This window comes from Lucilia sericata, unplaced genomic scaffold, assembly GCF_015586225.1.
Source record: "Lucilia sericata isolate MDLA Ls3-8-SP2 unplaced genomic scaffold, ASM1558622v1 Contig000854F_arrow, whole genome shotgun sequence".
Taxonomy (NCBI): Eukaryota; Metazoa; Arthropoda; class Insecta; order Diptera; family Calliphoridae; genus Lucilia; species Lucilia sericata.
The window spans coordinates 36,428-56,497 of NW_023994846.1; the positions used below are offsets into that span (position 1 = coordinate 36,428).

The 20,070-nt window shown below is 34.9% G+C and overlaps 4 protein-coding genes across 4 annotated transcripts; 2 read left to right on the forward strand and 2 right to left on the reverse strand.

The window, feature by feature from the left end:
* The first annotated feature begins 1,594 nt into the window (after positions 1 to 1,594).
* LOC119608598 (phenoloxidase 2-like) lies at positions 1,595 to 4,095 on the forward strand. Its single transcript, XM_037963064.1, has 4 exons — positions 1,595 to 2,675; positions 2,735 to 3,356; positions 3,410 to 3,645; positions 3,716 to 4,095. Exons 1-4 carry the CDS (start codon positions 1,686 to 1,688, stop codon positions 3,929 to 3,931), a joined length of 2,064 nt encoding a protein of 687 aa, XP_037818992.1. The 5' UTR covers positions 1,595 to 1,685; the 3' UTR covers positions 3,932 to 4,095.
* A 403-nt stretch (positions 4,096 to 4,498) lies between these two features.
* LOC119608599 (phenoloxidase 2-like) lies at positions 4,499 to 6,826 on the reverse strand. The gene is made up of 3 exons (XM_037963065.1): positions 5,150 to 6,826; positions 4,852 to 5,087; positions 4,499 to 4,795 (listed from the first exon to the last, which is right to left on the reverse strand). Exons 1-3 carry the CDS (start codon positions 6,753 to 6,755, stop codon positions 4,580 to 4,582), a joined length of 2,058 nt encoding a protein of 685 aa, XP_037818993.1. The 5' UTR covers positions 6,756 to 6,826; the 3' UTR covers positions 4,499 to 4,579.
* A 6,244-nt stretch (positions 6,827 to 13,070) lies between these two features.
* On the forward strand, positions 13,071 to 15,373 carry LOC119608605 (phenoloxidase 2-like). Its single transcript, XM_037963071.1, has 3 exons — positions 13,071 to 14,776; positions 14,844 to 15,079; positions 15,147 to 15,373. The coding sequence occupies exons 1-3, from the start codon at positions 13,171 to 13,173 to the stop codon at positions 15,360 to 15,362; spliced, it is 2,058 nt and encodes a 685-aa protein (XP_037818999.1). The 5' UTR covers positions 13,071 to 13,170; the 3' UTR covers positions 15,363 to 15,373.
* Positions 15,374 to 17,429: 2,056 nt separating this feature from the next.
* LOC119608601 (phenoloxidase 2-like) lies at positions 17,430 to 19,844 on the reverse strand. Its single transcript, XM_037963066.1, has 3 exons — positions 18,155 to 19,844; positions 17,862 to 18,097; positions 17,430 to 17,785 (listed from the first exon to the last, which is right to left on the reverse strand). The coding sequence occupies exons 1-3, from the start codon at positions 19,758 to 19,760 to the stop codon at positions 17,570 to 17,572; spliced, it is 2,058 nt and encodes a 685-aa protein (XP_037818994.1). The 5' UTR covers positions 19,761 to 19,844; the 3' UTR covers positions 17,430 to 17,569.
* Between the last annotated feature and the right edge of the window lie 226 nt (positions 19,845 to 20,070).

The window sequence follows — 20,070 nt, forward strand, 5'->3', positions numbered from 1 at the left end:
TTTCTGTTGGATTGCCAGCTTCCAAATAAGAGAATATATTCAGTCTAGAAATGGCTCAAGTAACCTTCCCACTATAATGGTGTAGGCTATAAAAACGAGCCATCTAATAGGCGAACAGACCACACACAGAAAATATAAACAAAACTTAAACAAGTAAGAGTGTTATATTCGGCTATGCAGAATCTTATATACTCATCATCAAACCGTTTTGCCGTAAAAGGAATTAGGGTGATATTTGGAATAGGGCTCAGGTCAATTATGGACCTTATATGAGGGGTAGGTTCAGTTATTAACCGATCCCAATAATATTTTGCAGAACGACTTTGGTTCATATAAAATTGGTTTATATCGAATATCATCATCGCTGTCAGTAATAAGTGTCAAATAAATTTTTTGAAAAAAAAACCTTATATGGGGCAGATTTTGCCTCGTATTAAACAGTAATAAGAGTTAAAGTCATTTTTTGAAGCGGAACTTAAATGGGGGTAGGGTCATGTATGGGCCCTATCCTCATAAGTGAGTATGTTGTATATGTAGAATTTCATCGTGTTATTAGTGTTTATAAGCTCCTTTTCCATACCAAAGAAACCTTATAAATTGGGAACGTTTATGAAAAATTCCAATTGTCTAGCTCCTCTCGTTTGGTCGCTATCGCTATCAACAGACAGTAATTTTAAAGTAATTTTCTGAAGCGGACCTGTTTTGGGGGTAGGGTTAATTATGAACCGTACATTTTAGATATTGCTCATTTACCATACCAAACAAACCTTATCAATAGAGAATATTTATGCAAAATTTCAATTGTCTAGCTCCACTCGTTTGGTCCCTATCGTGATTTTAACAGACAGACGGATGGGCGGACAGATGGGCGGACATGGCTAGATCGTCTTAGAATTTAGTAAGAACTAAAAATACTTATATATACTTTTATGGGTCAATGACCAATATTTCGATAAATTGCAAACGGAATGACAAAATCAATATACCCTACACCTCTTTTATGGTAGGTGGTATAAAAGTACTCCTTCACCAGCTCCCTTTCAATCTATGATTCAATCATTGTTGACCGACTACACCCGTAAATACATAAACAAAAACAATTAAATACAAAGTAATTGTGTTTTACACGCTAAATTCAAAAACAAGTAAGAAATTTTGTATACATTTTGCCAACCCAGATTCACACACATTCCTCCCATCTCAATATCTCTTTGAACAAAGGTATTCCAGACTGAGTGAGACAAACGTAATGAAGATGGACATACATAAACATTCTGCTAGTAAATAGATCCGCTTTGTTATCGTACTAGTAAAATTTAAAATAAAATATGATTTACTTTTTTTTTTGGACCACCCTATACATGACCGCTCATATCCTTATCACTATATATCTATTGGTTTTAAACTACATTGAAGGCTTGTAATAAAAAAAAACTAATATGTAAATATAATTTACCGATAAATAAGTTTTTGCAGCAACCACAATTTTACGATATTACTTATTACAACCATAATAAATTGCAATATAATTTATATATTTTTTTACATTTCACTTCTCAAGTATAAATACCGGGTAAATTGCATTTACTAAAACAGTCTGAATTCAAATATTAATTTGAATTCACTTTAAACTATTTAAATAAAAACTTGAATTTATTCAAAAAAGTTTTAATAAAAATTTCAATATGTCCACGGCCAATAAAGAAAATCTTTTGTTGCTCTTCGATCGTCCTACGGAGCCGGTATTTATGGAAAAGGGTAAAACTTCTACTGTATTTGATGTACCCGACAAGTTCCTAACCGATCGTTATCGTCCTATTGGTAATGAGGTACAGTCACGTTATGGTGACTCAGCTGACAAAAAGGTGCCAGTACGTGATATACGTGTACCAGATTTAAGAATACCCATGTCCTTGAGTCGGGATGAACAATTTTCTTTGTTTATACCAAAACACCGAACTATAGCTGGACGTCTGATTGATATTTTTATGGGTATGCGTACTATTGATGATCTGTTAAGTGTGGCGGTCTTTGCTCGTGATCGTGTCAATCCCTATATGTTTAATTATGCCCTATCGGTGGCATTACTACATCGCACGGATACCAAGGATTTAGATTTGCCTTCGTATGCTCAAAATTTCCCCGATAAATTTGTAGACTCTCAAGTTTTCCGTCAAGTACGAGAAGAGGTAACAGTTGTACCGGAAGGCTCCCGCATGCCCATAGTGGTGCCTAGAGATTATACCGCTTCCGATTTGGATCCTGAACATCGTCTGTGGTATTTCCGTGAAGACATTGGCATCAATTTACATCACTGGCATTGGCATTTGGTTTATCCTTTTGAGGCTTCCGATCGTAATATTGTAGCAAAAGATCGTCGTGGTGAATTATTCTACTATATGCATCAACAGATTATTGCTCGTTACAATATGGAACGTTTTAGTAACAATTTGGCTCGTGTGACTAGACTAAATAATTTCCGTGAACCTATACAAGAGGGTTATTTTCCTAAAATGGATTCTTTGGTGGCAAGTCGTGCTTGGCCTCCACGTTTCCAAAATACACAAATCAAAGATCTGAAACGTCAAGCTGATCAAATCACTTTGGATGTGGGAGATTTAGAGAGATGGCGTGATCGTATATTGGAAGCTATACATATGGGATATGCTGTGGATGTGAGTATTATAAGTGAAGGACGCAGTATGTTTAATTAATAATGTATAATTATTTGCAGGAACAAAACCAGCGTAGACCTTTGGATGAAACTACCGGTATTGATACTTTAGGCAATATGATGGAGTCATCTATTATATCGCCCAATCGTGCTTTATATGGTGATTTTCACAATCAAGGTCACGTTTTCATTGCATATTCTCACGATCCTGATCATCGTTATCTGGAGTCATTTGGTGTTATGGGAGATTCCACAACTGCTATGCGCGACCCAGTCTTCTATAGATGGCATGCTTATATTGATGATATTTTCCAGGAACATAAGAGACGTTTACCACCCTATAGCCAGGCACAATTGCAATACGATGGCGTTAGCATAACAGGTGTACAAGTTGCCACTGAAGGCGGCCAACCTAATATTTTGTCCACATTTTGGCAACAATCCGATTTAGATTTATCTAGAGGTATGGACTTTGTGCCAAGAGGTAATGTATTTGCCCGTTTCACACACCTGCAACATGCACCCTTCACTTATACCATCAATGTTAATAATGCCGGTGGCGCAATGCGTTTTGGTATGGTGCGCATATTTATAGCGCCCAAACATGATGAACGTGGTCAGCCAATGCTGTTTAATGAACAACGCTTGCTAATGGTGGAATTGGATAAATTTGTAGCTTCACGTAAGTTGTCATTAAAGAGCAAAAATTTGTTAGTTAATTCTTAAAATTTTTAGTTAATCCTGGCAAGAATACTATCAAACGTCGCTCGACTGAGTCTAGTGTTACGATACCCTTCGAACGTACTTTCCGTAATTTGGACACAAATCGCCCCGCTGCTAATTCTGCTGGCGAATTGGAATTTAATTTCTGCGGTTGTGGTTGGCCTCAACATATGTTGATACCCAAGGGTCTTCCAGAAGGTTTACCTTGTGAATTATTTGTCATGGTATCGAACTATGAAGATGATCGTGTAAGTTATTTGCTGTAATTAAACAATTAAAGACAAATTTTGAAAAAAACATTCTTATTTTCTCCTTTAGATTGATCAGCAATTAGTGGGCTCTTGCAGTGATGCTGCTTCCTATTGTGGTGTTCGTGATCGTTTGTATCCCGATCGCCGTCCCATGGGCTTTCCCTTCGATCGTTTGCCTCGCCAAGGAGCTGATCGTTTGATTAATTTTCTTACTCCTAATATGAGCATGGTTGATGTGAGCATACGTCATGATCCTAACAGAGTTGTGCAGCGTCAAAATTAAAGGCTTAAGGGATGATCGAGAATATTTGGTTGATGAAAATTTGCATTGATTATAGGATTATGAGTTTAGCCAATGGCTAATGATATTTAGTTTCAAGTTTTGTTTCGTGGATTTGATACTAAAAGTAAATATATATTAAGTCTGTTTATGGCACCAGAATACAACTGCAAGTCGTTTTACTCTCTTCTAGAAATCAAAAAGTAACCGATATTGAATTGTAAAAAAGAAAAGCTTTCTTTTCGAAAGAAGATATGCTATCTAAACCATTTGTGAAAAATTTTGCTAAGAATGATAGGTAATAAGTTACCTGGATGAAAACAACATCTGATCCACTAATCCACTGTAACTCAAAGTGTTCTAGACCGATCTTGTTGAACAATTTTACCTAAACTAGGCCTAACTTTGGTGCAAATTTTATGGCAATGAGTAGATATCGGTTTCAAAAGTTGGGTCACTTGATATGAAGACTCCCATACCTTTGTGTTTACATATAAATAAGCGATTTGTATTTTAAGTTATATTTCCCTTCAAGGAATTTCTTAATTTAAAAGAAGGAAACTAGTATGATTTTTATTTCAATTTATGTATATATACATATATATATATTTATTCCAGATCAATAAAAGAATGTACTCAAATAGCAATCAATTAATTTTGACGTTGAACGACTCTGTTAGGATCGTGACGTATGACAACATCCAAAATACTCATATTGGGAGTCAAGAAATTAATCAAACGATCAGCGCCTTCACGAGCCAAACGATCGAAAGGATAACCCATGGCACGACGATCAGGATAAAGACGATCGCGAACACCACAATAGGAAGCAGCATTAGTACAAGAACCAACCAATTGTTGATCAACCTATAAAAAACAAAATGTTTAGGTTTATAAAATCTGCTCTGAAATAAAATACTTACACGATCATCTTCATAATTGGACACCATGACAAACAGTTCACAGCGTAATCCTTCGGGTAGACCCTTTGGAATCAACATATGCTGTGGCCAACCACAACCACAGAAGTTGAATTCCAACTCTTCTGCAGAACCAGCAGCTGGGCGATTTTCTTCCAAGTTACGGAAAGTACGTTCGAATGGTATGGTAACACTGGAATCAGTAGAACGGCGGCGAATGGTATTTTGGCCCGGATTCACTATATAACAAAATTATATTTTATATTGATATTGATATCATTAAACTACTTTTACTACTTACATGCTACAACAAATTTATCCAATTCTACCATCATCAAGCGCTGATCTCTAAACAACCATTGTTGTCCTCTCTCATCGGTCTTGGGTCCCAAAAATATACGCACTGTACCGAAACGTTGAGCTCCACTGTCATTATTCACATTCAGCGTATAGGTGAAGGGAGTGTGTTGTAAATGTGTAAAACGAGCAAAAACATTTCCTCGGGGTACGAAATCCATACCTCTAGACATATCAATATCAGATTGTTGAAAGAAAGTAGATAAAACATTTGGACGACCACCATCCGCTGCCACCTGAACACCAGATATGGTAACACCATCAAATTGCAGCTGAGGCAAAGTATAAGGTGGCAAGCGAATTTTGTGTTCTTGGAATATATCATCAACGTAAGCGTGCCACCTATAGAAAACAGGATCACGCATAGCGGTGGCAGAATCACCCATTACACCAAATGATTCTAAATGACGATGATCAGGATCGTGAGCATAAGAAATAAATACATGACCCATGTTGTGAAGATCACCATATAAAGCACGATTAGGTGAAATGGTTGACGATTCCATTAAATTACCCAAAATATCAATACCACGCTGCTCATCCAGAGCAATGCGGTTACCAGTTTCATCTACAACAAATCCTTGACTTATGGCATCGAAAATGCGATCACGCCATCTCTCCAAATCAGAAATATCCAATTTTATTTGATCCAATTCACGGTCTAAATCAGAAAGTGCAGTATTGTCGAAACGTGGTGGCCAGGCACGACTTGCAACGAGGGAGTCCATTTTTGGGAAATATCCCTCAGGGATTACTCCACGTAAATTATTTAATCTACCAACACGCCCCAAGTTGTTGCTGAAACGTTCCATATTGTAACGAGCTACGATTTGTTGGTGCATGTAATAGAGTAATTCTCCACGACGATCCTTGTCAACAATAGAACGATCACTAGCTTCGAAAGGATATACTAAATGCCAATGCCAATGATGTAGATTGATACCCAAATCTTCACGGAAGTACCACAAACGATGTTCTGGTTCCAAATCGGAGGCAGTGTAATCTCTAGGTATAACAATCGGCATACGATTACCTACTGAGACAACAGTGGCTTCTTCTCTCAACTGACGAAATACCTTAGAGTCAACATACTTTTCAGGAAAATTTTGGGCAAATGAAGGCAAATCCAAACCCTTAGTATCAGGACGATGCAACAAAGCCACAGAGAGGGCATAATTGAAGAGGAAAGGATTTAAACGATCACGGGCGTAAACAGCAACACTTTGTAAATCATCAATTGAACGTAATCCCATGAAAATATCAATTAAACGACCAGCAATACGTCTGTGACGAGGAATAAACAATGAAAATTGTTCATCGCGACCCAACGACATGGGTATGCGCAAGTCAGGCAATGAAATATCACGTACGGGAATACGTTTCTCAGCCTTTTCACCAAAACGAGTTTGCACCTCATTACCAATGGGACGATAACGTTCGGTTAAAAACTTGTCGGGTATATCGAAAACCGTAATGGTTGTACCCTTTTCCATGAACACAGGTTCATTGGGACGCTCGAACAACAGCAATAAATTGTTTTTGTCGGCCATACTACTAGATATTTGCAAAAACTATTCAACTTTTCCCTAAAAAAACAATACTGCGTGATTGTTTAAAAGAAACTGATGACTTTGTTGAAATTGTCGGACAATTTATAGTAAATTTTTGATGGTATTTGTTTATATTTTGGGGTTTTAGCACAGTAGATATTAATTCAGTTTTTGCATAAAAAATTTGTGCAATTTTGCTGATAACAAATAAAAATTTGGTTTTGCTAATTAAGTGCATTGTTTTGGTTTTCAATCAGTTTCAATTTGTGTGGATGAACAAATTTTTGTGGAATTAATTTTAGGGTTCTACCCTAAAATTAAAATACGTATGCACAGTGGGGCAGAATGGAAATTTTTTGGAAATAAATCTGGCATTTCTAAACGGCTGATCCGATCGGGATAAAATTTGGCGTGAGCGTAGCCAAGGAGTATTCGAGTTTAAGTTTTGAAGATGAACCCTGAAGATGCCCCAGGGACGGCGCTGTGGCGGCTCAAAGTAGGGTACCTACGACATGTAAAATTTTTAAACTCGTGCCATTTTTTTTTCACCCAAATACAAAGATTTTTATATTTTGTGAAAGCGCTCGACGAGATCTTGAAAAACATGCTTGGACATACTACTTATCTCTTATAATATCCGAGTTATAGGCATTTAAAAATTTAGTGATACAAAATTTACCATACCTTGGTCCGCCTTTTTTTGAATACCGGGCGTAATTTTGGACCAAATGGGCTCAATTTTTTCTTTTTAGTTAGACAACAAAATTTCCAATAATATACAAAAAATTTCAGATCAATATCGTTTACAGATCCAAAAATATACGTTTTTTAATTTAAAAATTCAAAAAATTTTAGATTTTTGGCGTTTTTTTTGCCAAAAATGTGTCTTAACTCTTTTATTAATAAAATAAAATTTTTATTAAGAACATATAACAATTTTATAGTTTTCTAAAAGGTATCTTTACGCAGAATGCTTTGGCGTAAAAAACTTGTCCTATTTTTTGAAAATGTTGCCACTGCGTCCTTCCGAATATGACCTATTTTTTATCAAAACTTCAACTTTGGGCGACATGTTCTAAAATCCCAAAGCCGGGATCAGAAAACTGAAAGCAGTTTTGGAAACCTCAATATGTTTTCTATTTACTCCAAAAGTATTTTCCCAGCCCTGAAAGAAATGTGGACCCTATGGGAATTGCGGGATGTCCTTTGACCTTTTCAATTTTTTTTTGCATATTCTTATTTGAAATGACAAATTTAACAAGCGTTGAAAATTTCATTGAGTTTTGTTCATAAATAAAGATTTTGTCATATATTACATATTTGTTTAATTTCTTAAACTATGATTTATATCAAAATTTTAATAGGATCGCAGATAGCTACAACAATTTAGTCCATATTTATCCCTTAATATCATTTTTTAGTTAGATATGGAAATTCTCGACCCTTTACAAAAAATTTAAAGCCAATATCTCAATTACATTCAAAAATATGTTCATTTAAACCTGTGTCCTTTAATTTCATCTTTTTCATATTTTAGTATTAAGTATGACAGCACATATTTAAATCTTATATTTACCTATTTTTTATTTGTTTGCTTATCCTTATAATTGAAAGGTCCTATTATGCTTAAATTTTCAAAAATTTATACTATTTTTTACCTAAATTTTTTCGACAGATCATTTCGTTCTGTTTCGTTTATGATCATGTAGGTAAAAATATACAGGTAATGATAATTTCGATTCATTCACTAATAAGAAATATCAATGACTGAATTACAGGTTATAGTAATATAGTCCTAAATGTTAATAGGTAGACAATTCGTAATTTTTTACTTTGGAATACCTGTATCGGAAATGACAAGAATTGGTATATAAGTAAACTTCTCAGATTTTAAGTACCATATTTAATAAATCTACAATGAAGATTACATTAAAGTACGAAGAGTTGTGTTCCGTTTTATGGAGTATATCTTCAAAAGGGCCAGAAAGAATTGAAGACATTTCAAATTATATAAAAACTACATATAGTAGAAAAGTAGACAAAACAGGCATATCAAAAATTGAAAACTTTTTAAAACTTTTTGATGTAAAAAGTAAGTCTGTGGATGGAAATCAAAAGAAATTTCGATTAAAATTTTGTAGTTGGATGGAAACTACTACGGAAATCTCAACTTACAACACATCAACAGGAGCTCCTTGCAAGTCATACGAAGACTTATGTTCAAGGTAAAAAAAAAGAGGGTCACACAAAAACTTTTTTCAATCTCAAATGAGGAAATTGCTGATACATTTAACGAAATGCTGAAAAAGGAAAACCAACATATGGATGTCGTACATATTGCAACTATTCTTCCTAATGCATCACCAAAACGACTTAAGCGAATTGTGGAAAGTATACCAACTCCAACATCATAATCAAATTTTACTGAAGAGGAAGCAATAGCGCTTATGTTGGAACTGGGTCTCAGTCGAAATAAGTACCAAATATTAAGGAAAGCTCTGCATGAAAAAGGACACAATCATACACAACCATCATACAAGGCGATCCAGGAAAAAAAAAACAAACTATCCTACTAAATCAACAAAAAATAATGAAGAATTGAAAGAACTGAGAGCTGCGGAAAAAAGCAGAATCCAAGAAGAATTTAAAGTTCAGATTTGATTAAACATCGACAAACCACTTTCAAGTTGCGGTAGTACAAATGACGGTAATACGCCGAGAAGGTTTTTTCGTGATTTTGAAATTACTTCAAAAATAACTGGAATCGACAAGGAGTTGCTTCGAAGAGTTAAAACTATTTTAATGGCACTGAATAGTAAACATAAAATTAATGAAAATCGATTTGGGGAATACACATCTGAAATTTCTAAATTACTTGTATCTCTGTATCCATGGAGGGAACTAACACCAACAGTACACAAAGTATTGTGTCATGGTCAAATAATAATTGAATCGAATATTCTTCCACTTGGAGAGTTAACAGAAGAAGCCCAGGAAGCGAGGAATCGAGATTTTAAGCATGTTCAACTATTCAGCTCAAGAAAATGCTCCAGGCAATCACAGAATGAAGATATTTTTAATAGTTTACTTCTATCTTCTGATCCTGTTCTTTCAACTATGCGAAAAAGATGGATTTGTTATGAAACTCTATCATCTCAAAACAAGGAAGATTTAAAGGACTTATATTACCTTCTGGATATGTATACCGATATGACAGATTATTTTATAGAAAATAAGTAGTGTTAGGAATTAACTATATAAGTAGGTTGTAAGAATTAATTGTATTATGTTTAAGATAAACAGTTCAAATAAAAAAAGCTATTATACTAACTGATGATATTGTATTAAATTGTGTTTTATATTTCGGTGGGCGGGAAAGGTAATTTGTGTGGGGTGATTTAGGTGTTGTTGTGCGTGGCTCATAATAAAATTATAATTTTTTTTATTTTATATACAATATTATAATAAAATAATTAACTAAATAATTTTTGAAAATTGTCCAAATATTTTATTCAACACCAAATGTATGTTCTGTCATACTTAATACTAAAATATGAAAAAGATGAAATTAAAGGACACAGGTTTAAATGAACATATTTTTGAATGTAATTGAGATATTGGCTTGAAATTTTTTGTAAAGGGTCGAGAATTTACATATCTAACTAAAAAATGATATTAAGGGATAAATATGGACTAAATTGTTGTAGCTATCTGCGATCCTATTAAAATTTTGATATAAATCATAGTTTTAGAAATTAAACAAATATGTAATATATGACAAAATCTTTATTTATGAACAAAACTCAATGAAATTTTCAACTCTTGTTAAATTTGTCATTTCAAATAAGAATATGCAAAAAAAAAATTGAAAAGGTCAAAGGGCATCCCGCAATTCCCAAAAATAGGAATGAAAATCCCAAAAATGGGATTTTTTACTTTTTTGCCCATAGGGTCCACATTTCTTTCAGGGCTGGGAAAATACTTTTGGAGTAAATAGAAAACATATTGAGGTTTCCAAAACTGCTTTCAGTTTTCTGATCCCAGCTTTGGGATTTTAGAACATGTCGCCCAAAGTTGAAGTTTTGATAAAAAATAGGTCATATTCGGAAGGACGCAGTGGCAACATTTTCAAAAAATAGGACAAGTTTTTTACGCCAAAGCGTTCTGCGTAAAGATACCTTTTAGAAAACTATAAAATTGTTATATGTTCTTAATAAAAATTTTATTTTATTAATAAAAGAGTTAAGACACATTTTTGGCAAAAAAACGCCAAAAATCTAAAATTTTTTGAATTTTTAAATTAAAAAACGTATATTTTTGGATCTGTAAACAATATTGATCTGAAATTTTTTGTATATTATTGGAAATTTTGTTGTCTAACTAAAAAGAAAAAATTGAGCCCATTTGGTCCAAAATTACGCCCGGTATTCAAAAAAAGGCGGACCAAGGTATGGTAAATTTTGTATCACTAAATTTTTAAATGCCTATAACTCGGATATTATAAGAGATAAGTAGTATGTCCAAGCATGTTTTTTCAAAATCTCGTCGAGCGCTTTCACAAAATATAAAAATCTTTGTATTTGGGTGAAAAACAAAAAAATGGCACGAGTTTAAAAATTTTACATGTCGTAGGTATCCTACTTTGAGCCGCCACAGCGCCGTCCCTGGGGCATCTGCAGGGTTCATCTTCAAAACTTAAACTCGAATACTCCTTGGCTACGCTCACGCCAAATTTTATCCCGATCGGATCAGCCGTTTAGAAATGCCAGATTTATTTCCAAAAAATTTCCATTCTGCCCCACTGTGGTATGGGCAATTTACGTGTAAAGTAACCCAACTTTTAAAATCGATGTCTTCCGATATGAATGAAATTTGCACTATTGTATAGTAGGCCAGACACAAATTTTCAGCCCTATCGTCAAGAACTGCCGGACTTAGAGTTGGTCAAAGTTAGACATTTTACTTCTTGAGAATGACTTCGGAAGTAGTGAATTTGGAATCAAACAAAAAGGACATCCCTCCTATGCCAAGCCTGTGTTAAAATCATCACTTCTTTAGGTCTTTTTCGGTACTTATTTTGATTTTATTGTGAAAATAATTAGTTGGCGAGTAATAACAGGAGTAGTTAATTGTGTAGTGAGTATTATGTAGAACTAGCAACTGCAAGGTTTTAAGTTTAAATCCTGCTTGTTGTTAATCTCTATTTGTATAGGTGGTATAAGAAGTTGTGGACCGATTTTTCAACAGAATCGATCCTTGCACATATTCAAAAAGGTTCAAAAACACGAATTTCGAGCTATGTCAGTCTTGTAGTAATATCTATATATGTAGCGATATCTATTTGTTATAGTATTGATCCTATGCCCTCCTTAAAGTATGCCAGTCGGCTTAGAATAATTTTCTGAGTCGATTTAGCTATATCCGACCGTTCGTCCATGTTAACCTTGAAACCAAGGTTATTATCGCAATTTTGCAGATAATTCAATAAAATTTGGTACATGGTCTTCTATTTTACATATATGTAGCGATATCTACTTGGTCCTATGCCCTCCTTAAAGTATGCCAATCGGCTTAGAATAATTTTCTGAGTCGATTTAGCTATGTCCGACCGTCCGTCCATGTTAATCTTGTAACCAAGGTTATTATCGCAATTTTGTAAATAATTCAATAAAATTTGGTACATGGTCTTCTATTGCACATGAATGAAGCCTATTACAATTTGTTAAAATAGGTCCATTATTTCATCTAGACCCCCATACAACTGAACCATCCGAATGAGCTTTATTAGCTCAGTATTATTAATATTCTCGTATCTAAACAAAAACTTAGTTGTAGTTCTATACTAGCCTTTATGACGCCGCCGAATTTTGTAATTATAGTGCCTAGCCCCCATACAAAGATCCTCTCAGAAAATCTCTTAAAAGTCCACAATTCGCTTAAAAAGATTAATGTCGCGATAAAATTCAGCATAAATACATTTTATTTAAACGTAAATCTATTTACTAAACTTTATGTGGAACCAATTGTAAGTACCTAAAGCAGTGGACAAATTTTGTCCTTCGAAAACGATTGAAACCACAATAGAATTTAAAAAAATTTATTAGAAATTTCGATCGCATTCGAATACCAGAATATCAACAAAATATTAAATATCTATGAGCTTATCAGTAAAGCTACTAAAATTAAGTCAGTTCGCAATGAAAATTAAACCGAATATAATTTGCAACCGCAAACATATATTTTTGCACGTTTCAAAACTTTGCAAATTTATGTCGAATTTCAGTATAAATAGCCAAAAAAAATTTAACATAGTCATCAGTTCCGCTAGTGGAACAATCCACGTAAGAAGTTTTTACGGTCGAGGAATTAACACAATAAAGTTGTTTTAAAAGTTATAAGTAAATCTATAATAAAAATGGCTGACAAACACGATCTGCTACTGCTGTTCGAGCGCCCCAATGAACCTGTGTTCATGGAAAAAGGCAAAACTATCACGGTCTTTGACGTTCCCGATAAATTTTTGACCGATCGTTACCGCCCCATTGGTAGTGAGGTGCAAACCCGCTTTGGTGAGAAGGCTGAGAAACGCATTCCAGTACGCGATGTTTCACTGCCTGATTTGCGCATACCCATGTCATTGGGGCGTGATGAACAATTCTCATTGTTTATTCCTCGTCATAGGCGTATTGCTGGACGCTTGATTGATATTTTCATAGGATTACGTTCAATAGATGATTTGCAAAGTGTTGCTGTTTATGCTCGTGATCGTTTAAATCCTTTCCTCTTTAATTATGCCCTCTCTGTGGCATTGTTACATCGTCCAGACACTAAGAGCTTAGATTTGCCTTCATTTGCTCAAAACTTCCCCGAAAAGTTTGTGGACTCCCACGTATTCCGCCAGGTGAGAGAAGAAGCTACCGTTGTTTCCGAAGGCTCTCGCATGCCAATTATTGTGCCCAGAGATTATACTGCTTCTGATTTGGACCCCGAACATCGTTTGTGGTATTTCCGTGAAGACATGGGTATTAATCTACATCACTGGCATTGGCATTTAGTGTATCCTTTTGAAGCTGGCGATCGTAGTATTGTAGCCAAGGATCGTCGTGGTGAATTATTTTATTACATGCATCAACAGATTGTTGCTCGTTACAATTTGGAACGTTTTAGCAACAATTTGGGCCGAGTCGCCAGATTCAATAATTTCCGTCAACCCATTCCTGAGGGTTATTTCCCAAAAATGGATTCCTTGGTAGCTAGTCGTGCTTGGCCACCTCGTTTTGACAACACAGCCCTTTCTGACCTTAATCGTGAATTGGATCAAATTAACTTGGATATTTCAGATCTGGAAAGATGGCGTGATCGCATTTTCGATGCCATACACCAAGGTTTCGTAGTAGATGAAAGTGGCAACCGCATTACTCTGGATGAACAACGTGGTATCGATGTTCTGGGTAACATTATGGAATCTTCAATTATTTCTCCCAATCGTTCATTTTACGGAGATCTTCACAATATGGGTCATGTCTTCATTTCTTATGCCCATGATCCAAATTATCGGCATTTGGAATCGTTTGGTGTTATGGGTGATGCAGCCACCGCCATGCGCGATCCTGTTTTCTACAAATGGCACGCCTATGTAGATGAAATATTCCAAGAACACAAAACCCGCTTAAATCCCTATACTCTGCCAGAATTACAATATGATGGAGTTACCATTTCTGGTGTTCAGGTGGCAGCCGATGGTGGTCGTCCCAATGTTCTGTCCACATTCTGGCAACAATCTGATGTTGATCTATCAAGAGGAATGGATTTCGTACCCAGAGGCAATGTTTTTGCTCGCTTTACTCATTTGCAACATGTACCCTTCACATATACTATTAATATCAATAATGAAAGTGGAGCTCAACGTTTCGGTACAGTACGTATATTTTTGGGACCAAAGACCGATGAGAGAGGACAACAGTGGTTGTTTAGAGATCAGCGTTCAATGATGGTAGAATTGGATAAATTTGTTGTTACACGTGTGTCTATTTATAACCATAGATCTAAATTTTCATAACTTTTTAAATATTAACAATTTTCTTTTAGTTAATCCCGGTCAAAATACCATTCGCCGTCGTTCTACTGATTCCAGTGTTACCATACCTTTCGAACGTACTTTCCGAAATTTGGATGCTAATCGTCCTGCCGCTGGTTCTGCCGAAGAATTGGAGTTCAATTTCTGTGGTTGTGGTTGGCCACAACATATGTTGATTCCTAAGGGTCTGCCCGAAGGACTGCGCTGTGAACTCTTTGTCATGGTGTCTAATTACGAAGTAGATCGAGTAAGTACTGCTTAAACAAAATTGTAGTAATTAATAGAAAATCACCTAACATTTTACTTTTTTATAGGTCGATCAACAATTGGTGGGTGCTTGCAGTGATGCTGCTTCCTATTGTGGTGTTCGTGATCGTCTATATCCCGATCGTCGTGCAATGGGTTTCCCCTTCGATCGTTTGCCTCGCCAAGGAGCTGATCGTTTGATAAATTTCTTGACACCCAACATGAGCATTGTAGACGTTGTTATTCAAAACGATCCCAATCGAATCGTACAACGTCAAAACTAAGTGATTTTGTTGAAAATGTGGACTATCTTGATGACGAATTTGTGGATTTTCTTGTGGCCTTTTGATTTGATAAACCTATAATATAGATATATAATTTTTTAAATAAGTGGATTTGATACATAGGTTGTAGTACATAGATATGTATGTATGAGTGTAAATAGTATAAGTTGCAATTTGAAATACATATTCCAAAAATACGAATTTCAGTGGCTGTTCTTTTGGGTTGGCTTTTACCGACATATCAAACGAAATGTAACAGATATGTAGACATATGTACTTAATTAGTTCAAGCACATTCAAAAAGATCGATTAATACTTTTTTCCGATAGATCCCAGCAAAAATAAAACGAAATACTTTCAATAGAATAACATTCATCACCACTTCAAAAGTAGGACAAAGTGAATTTTTTAACTTCTTAATGTTAATATTAATATTATTCTTACGTTAGTATTATTAAAGTCTTATTAGTTGTATTCTATAATACTTAAATTTCAATTCCAATGGAGTAAATTGTACTTCTTTTCGCTTCTTCGGGAGTTTTTTTGTTGGTGGGATATTGCTCTCTAACTAACTAACTAACTAACTAACTACTAACTACTAACTAACTAACTAACTAACTAACTAACTAACTAACTAACTAACTACTAACTAACTAACTAACTAACTAACTAACTAACTAACTAACTAACTAACTAACTAACCTAACTAACTAACTAACTAACTAACTACTAACTAACTAACTACTACTAACTACTAACTAACTAACTAACTAACTACTAACTAACTAACTAACTAACTAACTACTACTAACTAACTAACTAACTAACTAACTAACACTAACTAACTAACTAACTAACTAACTAACTACTAACTCTAACTAACTAACTAACTAACTAACTAACTAACTAACTAACTAACTAACTAACTAACTACTAACTAACTAACTAACTACTAACTAACTAACTAACTAACTACTAACTACTAACTAACTACTAACTAACTACTAACTAACTACTAACTAACTAACTCTAACTAACTAACTAACTACTAACTAACTAACTAACTAACTAACTAACTACTAACTAACTAACTAACTACTAACTAACTAACTAACTACTAACTAACTAACTAACTAACTACCTAACTACTAACTAACTAACTAACAAACGAACTAACTTACTAACTAACTAACTAACTAAACTAACTAACTAACTACTAACTACTAACTAACTAACTAACTAACTAACTAACTAACTAACTACTAACTAACTACTAACTAACTATAACTACTAACTAACTAACTAACTAACTACTAACTAACTACTAACTAACTAACTAACTAACTAACTAACTAACTAACTAACTAACTAACTAACTAACTAACTAACTAACTAACTAACTAACTAACTAACTAACTACTAACTAACTACTAACTAACTAACTAACTAACTAACTAACTAACTAACTAACTAACTACTACCTAACTAACTAACTAACTAACTAACTAACTAACTAACTACTAACTAACTAACTACCTAACTAACTAACTAACTAACTAACTAGGTAACTAACATTAGTTACCTTTGTGAATAACCATGTGGTTTTTTTATTTTTTTAAAAATGGTCCATTTTGGAAAACTGAGTGCCAAATATTGAAAAAAATTTATTCTTAAGTTAAAAAATAATTTCTTTGATAGATATCCCACTCGTATCGCATTATGGGACTATAAAGCCCGTAAATTTTCTTTTTTTGGAAGCAATAAAAAAATACCTGCCTGAGCTCCTTTGGACAATTTTTGCTAGGACCAATTGGTGAAAAGTTACACTCATTTAAGTAAAACCGTGTATGACCAAAATGTCCAACTTTGATCCCCTCTAAGTCCGGCAGTTCTTGACCGATAGAGCTGAATATTTGTTCCTGACCTACTATCCAATAGTACTGACCTTGGTACAAATTTTCAAAAACGTTTTTTTTGAGTTGGGTCACTTGACATGAAATTTGGTTGCACATATTATTCGCTCGTATTTTTTTATAACATAGTAAATAGGAATATCTTTAAATATTAGTTGAATTATTTCGATTGTTTATTAGATTTACTATTTATGTATTTAAATTGAAAGTACATGTATGTAACATATTTGGTATTATTAACGTTAAATTTTAACTGTCTCTTAAGTGTTTATACGGTTTGTTTTCATAACTTTATTAATTTTGACGTTGAACAACTCTATTGGGATCATGACGAATGACAACATCGACAACACTCATGTTAGGAGTCAGGAAATTAACCAGACGGTCAGCACCTTGACGAGGCAAACGATCGAAGGGATAACCCATGGGACGACGATCGGGATAGAGACGATCACGAACACCACAGTAGGAAGCAGCATCACTGCAAGCACCCACCAATTGCTGATCAACCTTTAAAATACCAAAGAAATAAATATTACAACATACAATTAAAATGCAAAAGTAAAAATAGTTTAAATCTACTTACACGATCATCTTCATAGTTGGACACCATGACAAACAATTCACAACGCATACCCTCTGGAAGACCCTTAGGAATCAACATATTTGCAGGCCAGCCACAACCACAGAAATTGAATTCCAATTCATCAGCAGAACCGGCAGCAGGACGGTTGGCATCCAAATTACGGTAAGTGCGTTCAAAAGGTATGGTAACACTGGATTCCGAAGAACGACGACGAATGGTGTTTTGACCAGGATTCACTACAAAGCAAATAATTTTAATTATCACTCGTAAATCTGTTATCTGTTATAACTTACATGACACAATGAATTTGTCCAATTCAACCATCAATAAACGTTGATCTCTCAACAACATCTGTTGACCTCTCTCGTCAGTCTTGGGTGCCAAGAATATACGCACTGTACCGAAACGTTGGGCACGACTATTGTTATTGACATTGATGGTATAGGTGAAGGGAGTATGTTGCAAATGAGTGAAGCGAGCAAATACATTGCCTCTAGGTACGAAATCCATGCCTCTGGATAAATCAACATCAGATTGTTGGAAGAATGTTGATAGAACATTTGGACGACCACCATCAGCTGCAACCTGAACACCGGAAATAGTTATGCCATCATATTGCAATTGAGGCAATGTGTAGGCAGGCAAACGAGCCTTATGCTCTTGGAAGATATCATCAATAAATGCATGCCATCTATAGAAAACAGGATCACGCATAGCAGTAGCAGAGTCACCCATAACACCGAAAGATTCCAAATGGCGATGATCAGGATCATGGGAATATGAAATGAATACATGACCCAAGTTATGGAGATCTCCGTATAATGAACGATTGGGAGAGATAATTGAAGACTCCATCATATTACCCAAAATATCAATACCACGTTGTTCATCCAAAGGAATTCGGTTGCCACTTTCATCGATAACGAAACCTTGATGTATGGCATCATAAATGCGATCACGCCATCTTTCCATATCAGCAACATCCAAATTAATTTGATCCAATTCACGTCTTAAGTCGGAAATGACGGTGTTATCGAAACGTGGTGGCCAGGCACGACTAGCTACAAGGGAATCCATTTTTGGGAAGTAACCCTCAGCAATGGGTTCACGGAAATTGTTATATCTGGTAACACGAGCCAAATTGTTGCTAAAACGTTCCATATTATAACGAGCAATGATCTGTTGATGCATATAATAGAACAATTCACCACGACGATCCTTGGCAACAATAGAACGATCACCAGCTTCGAAAGGATACACCAAATGCCAATGCCAGTGATGTAAATTAATACCCAAATCTTCACGGAAATACCACAAACGATGTTCGGGGTCTAAATCAGATGCAGTATAATCTCTGGGTACCACAATTGGCATACGAGAACCCTCAGCGACAATAGTGGCTTCTTCCCTCGCTTGACCTAATACTTTGGAGTCAACGTATTTTTCGGGGAAATTTTGGGCAAATGAAGGCAAATCCATGCCCTTGGTATCGGGACGATGTAACAAAGCCACAGAGAGGGCATAGTTGAACAGGAAAGGATTCACACGATCACGAGCATAAACAGCAACACTTTGCAAATCATCAATTGTACGTAGACCCATGAAAATATCAATCAAACGTCCAGCAATACGTCTGTGACGAGGAACAAATAGAGAGAACTGCTCATCACGACCCAAAGACATTGGAATACGTAAATCAGGCAAAGCAATATCACGTACTAGAATACGTTTCTCAGCCTTATCACCGAAACGGCTCTGGACTTCATTGCCAATAGGACGATAACGATCGGTTAAGAACTTATCGGGAACATCGAATACCGTGCTGGTTGTACCCTTTTCCATGAACACAGGTTCATTGGGACGCTCGAACAAAAGTAATAGATTTTGTTTGTTGGCCATTATTAGTGAAATTAAATTTTACCCGAGTAAGTGTTTTAAAGAAAATATAACACAATTTGACTTAGTTGTTTCACTTTTGAAACTGATGACTACAGTTTAAATTTGACTTTATATATACTAATTTTCAGCTATGTATGCTTACGCATATAACGCCTATCACTTTACGCACAAATTACTTGATGACTGATATCTTATGTGGTTTAGGGTTATTATCAGGAAAAATATTTCAGTTGAAAGAAATAGTTCAAATGGTTGTTGTCATATTTTGAATTATGATAAAGATAAAAATATTGAATGTATTATTATTTTA